This window comes from Mixophyes fleayi, chromosome 6, assembly GCF_038048845.1.
Source record: "Mixophyes fleayi isolate aMixFle1 chromosome 6, aMixFle1.hap1, whole genome shotgun sequence".
Lineage (NCBI taxonomy): Eukaryota > Metazoa > Chordata > Amphibia > Anura > Limnodynastidae > Mixophyes > Mixophyes fleayi.
In genome coordinates this window covers 18,619,708-18,631,746 of record NC_134407.1, presented here as the reverse complement: position 1 = coordinate 18,631,746, position 12,039 = coordinate 18,619,708, and the positions used below count along the sequence as shown (strand labels likewise).

At 39.7% G+C, this 12,039-nt stretch overlaps 1 protein-coding gene across 3 annotated transcripts in view; it reads left to right on the top strand.

The window, feature by feature from the left end:
• Window positions 1-5,746, top strand: part of HPS1 (HPS1 biogenesis of lysosomal organelles complex 3 subunit 1) — a 31,530-nt gene extending 25,784 nt beyond the window's left edge. For 2 of the 3 annotated variants that reach the window (XM_075215952.1, XM_075215951.1), the window contains exons 17-19: window positions 1,785-1,898; window positions 3,875-3,957; window positions 4,833-5,746. In XM_075215952.1, coding sequence (XP_075072053.1) covers window positions 1,785-1,898; window positions 3,875-3,957; window positions 4,833-4,995 — 360 coding nt within the window. In that variant the 3' untranslated portion in view covers window positions 4,996-5,746. Of the gene's footprint in view, window positions 1-451; window positions 552-1,784; window positions 1,900-3,874; window positions 3,958-4,832 lie in introns of those variants that run through there. The other variant, XR_012693330.1, reaches the window with a different exon arrangement.
• The last annotated feature ends 6,293 nt before the right edge of the window (window positions 5,747-12,039 follow it).

The window sequence follows — 12,039 nt, the reverse complement described above, 5'->3', positions numbered from 1 at the left end:
GATACACATAATCCACTGTGGGTGTGGTTTACCGGATTAAGTTAAATCGTGCGAGGTTAAAATATGCTCACATTTTTCATTGGCCGAGTCGCCTATTTCAACATCTAAATCCTGTTCATGTCTAGAGGGGACAGCTGAGATTTGAACTACGTCAGCCATAGCAGAATGGTAGTTTCAAGAGAACCTATTTCATAGAGGTCTGGCTCCTTTGCGGTTGGTTGGAATTAGAAATGATGGCTTTCATATCTGACTTGAGATCTTAATTTTCTGGTATTAGATTTCAGAACATCTTCTTGGGCTGGGCCTCTCAACTCAGCGGAGGCTGATCTTGTTAGACCACTTAGTCCCGCCCTTCGTTTTTCTTGTACATGTATTACATTGCTCTCTTTCGCTGTCCGCTCCTCTTGTTACCTTCTTTGTCTATTTCCTGTCTATCCCTCTAACTCTACAGCTCTACTAAATGGAGAACTGAGGGGACGGAGAAATCCATTTATAGAGAGAGGAGGAGCTTCAGTTATTGTTCCCTCCTGTCCCACTGGCGACACCTACAGGTAAACCCACACGTCGCACTTTGAGAAAGGGATTTATTAGGAAGAATATATCTTTGTTTCATCTTTAATTATCTGAGGTAATTGTACTCTAATGGCAGAAAATAGACACTGCCTACTTTTGGTGCCACTTTTGTTATATAGAAAGTTAATTTTGTACTATATTATGAATTATTAAGCCTGCAATATATTCCTTCTCCTTGGTTTTTAAATATGTTTTTATGTTTGCTATGCACTTGTTGTACAATGTATTTAATAATTGTCATATATATGTATTGAAGTGTTCCAGTCACCTACACAGTGAAGGCATCTGTTTTGTGGGCTAAATCAATATTTGTGAGACTGCACACTGTCATTATTAATAATAATATTGTTTACACAGATCACTCAGTGCTCTATAGAGAATATGTACTTATTTACATCCGTCCCAGTCCCCATTGGAGCTTACAATCTAAATTTCCAACACACACGCACTGTAGGGTCCATGTTGTCCGAAGCCAAATAGCCTATCAGCATTTTTTTGGACTGTGGGAGCTTCCAAAGGAAAGCCACATAAAAATGGGGGGAAAATACGAACTCCACACATACAGGGTTTTTAGTTGGATTTGAACCCATCACCCCAGCGCTGTGATGCAGCAATGCTAATCTCTGTGCCCGGTATAGGAATTATGTAATTTATTGAAGCTAGTGACCTCACTGAAGCCATTCTATCTCAGTTATGTTCCTAAGGAATAAATTCATGATAATTGATTTAACCCACAAAGTGGCCACCACCGCTGTGTACAGACAAGTACCATCGCTGTGCATAGGCAAGTACCACCGCTGTGCATAGGCAAGTACCACCGCCGTGCATAGGCAAGTACCACCGCCGTGCATAGGCAAGTACCACCGCCGTGCATAGGCAAGTACCACCGCCGTGCATAGGCAAGTACCACCGCCGTGCATAGGCAAGTACCACCGCCGTGCATAGGCAAGTACCACCGCCGTGCATAGGCAAGTACCACCGCCGTGCATAGGCAAGTACCACCGCCGTGCATAGGCAAGTACCACCGCCGTGCATAGGCAAGTACCAGCGCTGTGTGTACCAACGCCGTGTATAGGCAAGTACCACCACTGTGTATAGACAAGTACCAGCACTGTGTATAGACAGCGGGAACATTTTGATATTCTGAGTTGAGAATTCTATTTGTTTTGGATACAGCCTTTGTTCTTATATTGAATTGCTTCTCTTCATAGGTTTGGTTCCTTATTGGTTTGTCTCGAAGATACCTTCAGAAAGGCTACACGACGTTAACATTTCGAGATGGGGATTATTATTGTTGTTACTTCCTGTGGTTCGAGAATGAAGCTGTGAGTGTTTAATATAATGTTTTTGGCATTTCACCTTTGTTTAGAACAGTGTTGAACAACTTACTCGATTTTCTGGGCACCCACCAGTTGACCCCCACACCCTCCCCCCTTGACTTCTCCAAAGGAGCCACACATCACAATAGTTGAAACTTGTGCACCATCAGTAGCACAGATTGTGGACCTAAGTTATGGAGCACGCTGGTTATGCAGTGCCCACGCCCCCTAGTTTTGGCATCGGTTCGTCTAGATGTTCCACCTAACTCCTGTCACGGTGCCGCTCTCGAGAGAGAGGACTATGCAAATTAGAAAGGTGCCTAGATTGCGGCTAGGTGGAAAAATTTCGAGAGATGGTGTAAAATCAAAGTCCAAATTTGTTTCTCCATCAAAATGACAATGCAATCAAAAGGTGCCAATCGCCTCCCAGTAAAAGTGTAGGACTAAACCCAATCTCCAAAACTGGTCCAAGCTGGTGCAAAGCTTAAGTCCGCTTGCAGAGTGGAAATTGGCTGTATGCTATTCTGCACACCAAGGACCAACCCTAAAAAAAGTCTCTCTATCTAATTTCAATAATCTTGCTCTGGGGAAAAATGACACTTCCTTTTTGCACTGCTCTAGAACTAAGCGCACTGGTGCCGCTACGGTGCCGCTATCCTTGGCAAGGATCGCGTTCCTCCCGCCAGCAAGTGAACATTTCGCTTGCTCCACACACCTTTATACCACCAAAAGGCAATCAACAGAGCGCCATAGTTGTTTAGGTCTTCATATGTAAAGAAGTATTAACTTTATAATATGTCAACAGTAAGGCCCATCAATAAGCCACGTTTTCTCCTACTGTCACACGTGCTGCCGTACCATGTTTCTCTCAAATCGGGCAAATGCACGTCCGTATACAACAAGGAGCAGATCTAAAGATATGACTGCTGATGATTACAGGTCTAGGCCCTCCCTGCTCTGACACGTAATACACTGCAGGATACGTCCAATACCTTTGTGGAATATAAAGTCCATAAAATAGGCACAGAAAAAAAAAATATTCAATTAATGTCACCTGTTAATAATAAAGTCATTAATGACTAAATATAAAACAAAAATTAAGAGGTGTTCTCATTTTTTCCCCCTCTCCATAAAATACATTTATTAGGATGTTATTAATGTCTATTGCACATAAAATACATTTTTATATTTGCTCTTGAGTGCAAACACATGTTCTAGCTGTATACACAGCCGTCATCACTAGTAGTCAGAACTTACACCTGACCTGTAGCTGGTTCACGTGATAGGACAGAAAAACCCGTACCTTTGAAAGCTTGAATCAGATGCTGCTGCGTGCGCTCTAGCTTGGCACGCCCCTACTGTACATCGACTACGTGCATACGCCCAGTCCCCTCCCTGTTCCTCCCCTCATATCGTAGGCTGTAGTAAGGGTTTTTTGCGTTCGAAGATAAGTTGGATGTTGCTGCGTTCACTGGCGTATGTTCCTTCTCTAGTCATGCGCAGAGCCATGTTACTCAACATACGGCACATATCGGCATTTTGTCTTCCTTAATGAATCGGGCCCTATGTGTCCAAGATTTGTCTAATGAACTTTTGAAGCCCAGGGCCAAGGGAACCTCCCACTGCGACATAAAGATGGCGTCATCACCAGCACAGAAAGGGCCGTCAGACTAATGTTTTGCTAAGGTTGGTGGTGGTAACTAATTCATTATCTGGATATCTTTCTTACAACAACCGATTTCTGTCACTATAACTATCGGTCACTGGGACTTAATCTGGTCACCGTTCATGGTAGGGAGCAATGTGCCCCCATGGTGTAAAAAATTAACTCTCTTGCTGAGGTTTTGTTTTGCAATAATTTGGTTCAACACAGCTGAAATTTACATGGCTTAAACTTGATGGTATTGGTTTTTTTTTTAACCCTTACGATGCCAAAATGTGTTTCATATTTGACATGTAATAACTATGTGTTTCTCAAATAGGGTGATAAACTAGAAGCTATTGATGCTCCAGTACTAGGAGACGACTCGGTTCCCATAGGAATGCTAGCGGGAGAGTATTATAGGTAATTATATGTCATTGGGCTAATAGGCTATAATTCCTTTCTTGTCAGAGACTGGTCAAAATTATTATACCCTGTTATTCCTTCTCCCTCTCCCCCCCTATATGTAGGGATGTTATAATATTTTCTTTTGTGAAGTGTTCCTGTGAGACACTGTATTTTATTATCTCTTCGCAGGGTCTGGTTTAAATGTTAATAAGATGCAAAGAGTCTTCCTGTGTCGTACTTCACTTTTTCATTATTAAACAGAAAATGTCTCAACATTCCCCACATCATACTGATAGCGCGTCTGTGTAATAATCAGAAACAGGAGGTTCTAGAAAAAGGAACATATATTATATCTACAGAAAGCAGAAATTCCCTTTTGGGTCTTAAGTGTTTTGTCTGAAGTTTATGCTCTTTTTGGTTTTGAGCAAGTTATAAACTAAACTGGTGAATGTAACAAATAGGGTTGTAAGTAGATAACCCTAAGTAGACAGACTCTAGTCTGTTGCTCCTGTTTGCACAGAGAGCAGGAGTTAAACTTCCTACGACGTCCTCGTTTCAGCTAAGACTCCAATCGTTACCTGCTAGCTCTGCACTTCAACACCTGGTTTTGTTTGGTAATGAAAGCGCGGTGCGCCCCGGTGTTTGTGAGCACCTAAAAACTTAGCACAGGGAAAGTTATCTATTTTAAAAGTTGTTAAGGAATTCAAGATTAAAGAGTGATTGTTTTGTTTTTCCTAACTGTTCAGCATTTATCTCTGACCTGCTGCAAGTTAGGCTGTGAAAGCAGCTGTTTAACTTGAGTTTTTGCACCTTCTTAGTGAACAAACTACAGTGTAGGTCTGCATGCATCAATATAACATAACGTGTGTTTCTTTTCCTTTGTTTTTCAGAAAATTACTTCGATATTACAGCAAAAGCCACCCGACAGAGCTGGTAAAGTGCTACGAGCTGCTGACAATGCACCTGGGCATTATCCCGCCAGAGTTCGTCATACAGCAATGCCACAACCTAGCGCGCAAGCTGTGGGAGCCTTCTCGTATTCCTCTTCTGTGACGTGAGGAGGCTACAAAGGGGGGATAATGGGAGAGAGATAGAGCTGCTCCTCCCGGGCATGTTACTACCGCAAATCTCAGGCTCTGATGCCGCACTGGAAACGCCTATATCTTACCGATTTATCTGAGCTGCATTTCGGGTTACGGAACATAAAATAGCTTTTTTTTTCTGACAAAGTTTTGCAATGCAGTAAGACAAGACACAGTAACGGGGTTGAAGATGGATTATATGAAGGTGTAGATTACGGTTTGACTAGAGAGTAAAAATAAAATCTGAATGAGCGATGACAATAAATCGGTCAAATGGGGGTAATTACTTATATGGATTCCTGGCGTTATATATTTACTAAACTGCGGGTTTGAAAAAGTGGAGATGTTGCCTATAGTAACCAATCAGATTCTAGCTGTTATTTTGTAGAATGCACTAAATAAATGATAACTATAATCTGATTGGTTGCTATAGGCAACATCTCCACTTTTTCAAACCCGCAGTTTAGTAAATATATCCTCTGGACTCAATTATATCTCACCAATCTGATTGTGCTTATTTAATTGTATACAACCTACATGAAAGTAAAACATCTCTAGAAATCTATGTATTATGTCTTGATCATAATGGACTATAGAATGTTCCCAATAACACATGTTTATGGGGATGCTGGCATAGTGTGAGGAAATAGGAGGACTGTATGTATAATGCACATTGTAATCTGCAATAGGGAATAATAAAATTTAAATGAATGAAAAACCTATTGCTGATTTGATACTTAGATTTCCACAAAATCCGGTAGCCACATACTACTGTATTTGTTTTGTAATTGTCGGTGGTACATGGCTCCTTCAAATGCTACGTTTATTTTTCTAGCCTCAGTATATATATCTATCATTTCATGATTGCACATTACGTCCTAATGATACATGTGCTTTAGATTGTAAACGGATGCATACACAGCCTTTCCAAGCAATAGCTTCTCAGTAAAAGATACACAATTGTGCTGTTAATGTGTTCAGCAAGGAGAGATTGACAAAACATAATTTTGTGTTCTAACTACATTTTCCAGTATAGTGTTCCTTTTCCGTCACTGTTCCCTATGGTGCTAAATCTTTTGTAATGAAATGTGGCATTGTCGTACAAGGCGATTGTAGCTTTGAGGCAAAAAACTGGAAATTCGGTCACTTAGCCCTGAGCCATTTAAAGTCTAATTTTATATTGCGGTGGCGTTAGGTGTTAGCATTAATTTATCATGGGCCAAGAGTAACCAAATAGTAGATCTGATTAGTCCACTACTTGTATAGACTTGAAACCTAATCATTAATACTCTGAACAGAGCTCTACCTAAGCTACACACAGAGATAATTGTATTGGATACCTATATGTAAGGTTTTCATGATGAGTCTTCCATTTCCTGTGTGCATGGGCTTCCTATTTAGCATAGGGGTTGATAATCCCTATGATTATCACTGCTGGCACTTTGTTCGCCATGTGGTGAGCGGTGTACAGCAATGATGAAAGTATTAACATGTTACTGAGGCACCCATAGACTACGTGGGACAGCTGGTGGAGAGTGTACCCAAGGTTACCCACCAAAGACTCCTACACCAAATTGACACTTTGGGGTATATTTACTAAACGGTGGGTTTGAAAAAATGGAGATGTTGCCTATAGCAACCAATCAGATTATAGCTGTTATTTATTTAGTGCATTCTACAAAATGAAAGCTAGAATCTGGTTGCTATAGGCAACATCTCCACTTCTTCAAACCTGCCGTTTAGTAAATCTAGCCCTTTGAGTATTTTGCTTGTATTTGTTTTTATGTGTTTGCCCCATGGCAGCTTTTTATGATTAAAATATTACTGGTTTAACCTGTTAGGAGACAGGCCTATGAAATGACTAAAGGAGTTGAAGGACAGATTGGCAGAGCACCTCTTAATATCTTAAACATTTTCACAAGTTAGTAGAACGCCTTCATAGAGAATCATTTGTCTCAGAAACCAGGTGTTGTAATAAAGTCTATTATCGGCTTGAAGCTCTGGCTCGGAGGTCAATAAGAAGGGGCTAATGTCTGCAGATTACTGATGGAAGACTATCATTAGCCAATTCAGCAGATATTTCTGGCGTTTGAAGAAAAACACCAATAGGGTATGGTTTGTAGTGTACATGGGAATATAATGTCAAGAAGAAATTACTAGAGAATTTCTAAAACTATAAGGGTCGTATTCAATTAGGATTCGCGGCCGAGATTACGCGCGGCTACATAGGTCCCTATACCGCAATGTTGCGGTACCGTAATGACACCTTATATGTGCAGCCGAGTGTAAGTGTGGCCGCGAGTCCTAATTGAATACCCCCCTCAGAGTTCATAAAAGGTTCTGATGATAGGAGAAAAGTTGCGATGTAACAGACTTCATATTAGATGTGCCATATCTATTGATTTTTATCATTTAAGAGTGTGGGAGCCGACTTTAAAGCAAATACTAAAGAAGTTTTTTTGTTAAGAGAAAGGAAATTTAAATACATGGGACACCTTAATTCATCCAAACCCTCACGAGTCCGTTTGTACAGCGGAAGCGCCAGAAAGGTTAAGAGATGCAGCGGAGAAGTGTAGGAAAGAATTATGGTTAAGTTAAATTAAATTAAGCTATGTTTAATCAATAATATATTGTACTCGTCTCTGAGCAAATGTCTTTACTTGGCAAAACTGTCACCAGATGGGATCAGGAGAAAGCGGATTCCGTATCGTCAGTCAAAGTTAGTGCTGGCAGAGGTGCAGAGACTAACGGATCCCTGGTATTTAACAGGGACATGATGGGTTTGGGCTTCGCTGCAGTGAGATCCGCAGGTCGCGGTCCTCTGAATTGACCCTCTTGTATTGCAAGCTGGTAACTAGTGGATGCAATGGTACCGAATCAGTATGAAGAATTGGTGTCAGGCGCGCCAAAGAGTCAAATCTGAAGTCAGAAGAGGAGCCAGAACAAGCCTCCTGATTTGCTCACCTGACTTGACACAAACGGGTTTGGTGAAATCAGCGGTCATTGAACTAATTATTTTAAACTCTGAGACTATTTTGTAGTATAAAACCCAATCAAGTGGATATAGATGTTTCCAAATCTGAAAAAATGTATATACATAAAATTCATTCACACCAATGTGTTACCATTTGCCCAAAAAGTCTTCACTTACCACTGAGACAACCTATTATTTTGGATGTAGGGTTACTTGCTCCACCAGTTTATTGATTTTATGTTAAAACCTATAGTTGTCTCTTTGCGATACGATGTAAGATATACCTCATCTGTGATCAGGAGTATGAAAACTATTTAAGTGTTCTTTAAGTATTATTTAATGGGAGAAAAATTTACATTGATTTATATGTGAAGTACAATCTATTTGTTCAAACATTCTGCATGATGGGCTTTTGAAAGCAGTTAAAATGAGTTATGACATTTCTCTGAAAACCTTTATAACTCGCAAGTATTTTATACTTAATTACAAATTTTATTTAAATACATAGGGGACTACCATGGGCACCAGATTTGCCTCAAGTTATACAATTTTGATCGAGCATTTCAGGACAATTACATCTGGTCCATTTTTCTCTGGACCAAGGCTGGTGCTCTATGACAAATACATTGATGACTTATTTATTAAGAAAGGGGATTTTACCATAGTTTATGCTTTTGATGCTCATCTTAATAACAATTTGTATAATTTTTCATTCACTTACACAGTTCACACATTATTTTTTGGAACTAAGTCTGTCTGTCTTTGCATATAGCTTGATTTATACAAAATAATCACCAAGGAGATTGATTCAAATGACTATGTGGGGGGGGGGGTCATCATTATAGACCATGTGTGCATAATATTACACAGGGTAAATTTAGTAGGGAAAGAACAAGTTATTTATTAATGGTGGGTTTTGGGGGAAAAAAGCATGAGGTTATGTATAATTCTTTTTTAGAAAGAGGTTAACCGAGAAAATCACATAGTTTTAAGTAGTAGAGCAGGGGCCAATTCTAGCAAACTTTTTGATAAGCTGAGATCAGTGGAATAACAAATATGAAAATTATAGCTATTGTTAAAACAAGCTCTTTCACTTTAGGAATAAATTCCTTTCCTACAAATTTTAAATTTTGATCTAAATTTGTACCATCACAATATTGAGATTTGAGATTTTGTAATTGCATAATTCCTGTTTCTATGCCAGGGCTTCCCATGCACATCATAAGCATCCCTAAGGAAGTTGCCAGAAGGCATAGAAACACAGTAGGGGTTTTGGATATATTTTTTATAAATATTATTATTTAGTGAAGATTTTATATATTTGCCTAGTACAACTGATACGCTATTTAACTGATTCTTCTGCTCATTGGTGGAAGAGGAATCTTGCATGGAGCTGCAAGCTTTATACAACCGGGACGCTTCTTCCCTAACCGGGCTACCATTTACGGTCTGAGAATGGCAACGGGCAGAGATTTGTGGTAAGAACTCCTTTGCATTGCCACCAGTGAATATTATTCAGGAGCAGCTGCTGGCAATTTTATGTCATCATGCTCTCTATACGGCTCCATGTAAAATGACATTTTCCTCTTATATTTTGATATCCATGCTATTTGCAGGAGCAGTGAACGTAATTGCTGGGAACTATTACGTATTGTATAGTCGTAAAAATTGTTATAGCAACATAGGTTCAGATATTGAATGGGTGTCATTTATTACATGGCCAGTTTTTATAAAATACTTTGCTTTCACAGTTTTCAGCATAAGTTGTAGCAGACAGGATGACCTGTTCTTAAAAGCATTTTTAATCTTTACATGGGTATATAGCACGCAACAGCTAGATTGATTATCCGTGCAAACCGTTCTTCCTCTGCTGAGCCACTCTGTCAGTCTCTACATTGGTTGCCTGTATTTCAACAAATTCAATATAAAATTCTTTTACTAACATACAAGGCCGTCCGCAAAATTGCACTGACATAAATTTCCTCACTTGTCTCAAAATATCTCCCGACTCAACACCTCCGTTCTGCACAAGATCTGCGTCTCTCTTTCACACTCATCACATTCTCCCATTCTCGGTTACAGGACTTTTTTTGGGCTGCACCCACTTTGTGGGTGCAGCCTCCCTCCCTCGAACAGTAAGACTTTCCTCTAGTCTTCAAACCTTCAAGTGTTCTCTGAAAACCCACCTATTCAGGTAAGCTTATGATATTCCTCAACCACCATCTTAATCTCCCTAAGGTACCCTATTACCACCCTCTATACAGCTAACGCAAGACAACAACCCTCTGACCAACATTGCTGTGTGATTGATCACACAGCCCACTCAATACTTTTACCTTTGTATTCTAGCTGGTCCATTGTGCAATATGATGTAGCACATGCCCTTGTGTTTCAAAGTCCCATTGATTGTAAGTTTGCGAGCAGGGCCCTCTTACCTCTCTGTCTGTGTGTATTACCCAGTATTGTTTAATTAATGTTTGTTCCCAATTGTAAAGCACTACGGAATTTGCTGGCGCTTTATAAATAAATGTTGGTGATGATGATGATTCTGTGCATAGCAATATCTGTGGACAGAGTGAATTCTGCATAGTATTTTATTGTGTGCTGCTTTTTCATGAATGGATGTTTCTATTTAAGTAAATAAATTTATTAACTTTTTTTAAGCAATCCAATATAATCTATATATGTGTTTACTCTATCAGAATATGATATTTTTAGGTCTCCAATAAGATATTGATATGATTAGTGCTGTGTTTTTCTATTTTGGGATGCTTTAATGATTGGGGAAGCTCCAGTTGATTGCAGATGGGGTTAATTTTACTGATCTTAAAAGGTCCAATACATTTAGGTCCAAACTATCCTGAAGGCTGCTTCAATTTAATAACTTGTCACCAATCTTGAAATGCACCACCCTAAGATGTCTATCAAAAACGTGTTTGGCTGCACAAGAGAGAGCGGCTTGGACTTTCTTCCAAAAAATACTGAGACGGGCAGAAAACTTCTTAACCTGTGTAGCGTCTGCATCCTGGCAGATTAAAAAGGCTTTTGGGTGGGAGAAGCCCCAGTGCGAGGAGTATTGTTATAAGCAATTCTACCCAATTATTGTGACTATGAGAAATGTAACCCCTGAGATATTGCTCCAAGTCTGTCTGAGAGTGATAAGCAGATGAGAAACTTAGACTAATTCCAGGCATCAAATGTAAATATCTCTATATCAGGCCACAAATTGTGGATCCCTGTCTGACACCATGCTGGAAGAAATTCTGTGTTATCTGAACATATTCTGAACGAACAGAGAAGCCAAGGTATTTTGCGGATGGAGAAACGGAAAGCGGGAAAAAAATGTGTCATCTTGTTAAACCGATCAATTACCACACATATAGTATCAAACTCATTGGGTGGAGGAGGGTCATCAATAAAGTCAAGTGAAATGGACAGTCATGGTTTGTTAGGAGTAGGAAGGTCCATGAGAAGTCCCATGGGCTTCCCTCTGGGTGGCTGGCAATGGGCACATGTTTGGCAAGCTTTTACAAAGTCTTGGGTATCTTCTTTAAGAGATGGCCACCAAAATGTTTGTGATAATAGACTGATGGTTTGAAATTAACTGGATAACATGCTGTCTTACTCTTATGATCTTCTACAATACATGCTTGTCTAAGCCTCTTAGGCACAAATAGCAATTTGGAAGGTGCATTAGCTGGAGTTTCCCTTTGGGCTGCTCAAAGCTGAGATGACAATTATTGGGTAAGAACTGACACAATATTGGAAGGAGGTATTATGGGAGGTGGAGGTACCTTAATTTGTTTTAAGATTCATTGAAGCTGGCCTACAGGTGATTGTTAAAATGAATTGGGAGAAGAAAAGTAGAACAGTGGCCAATGAGCTTGTCATGGATTTAACCTTTTAGCAGTTTTAATATATCACATTTTTTGTGGTCAGTGCATAAAACAATATTTTAGTTGGCCCCCTCCAACCAGTGCCTCCATTCCACAAATGCCCATTTAATTGCCTGCAGATCGATATTGTCTACATTATAGTTTA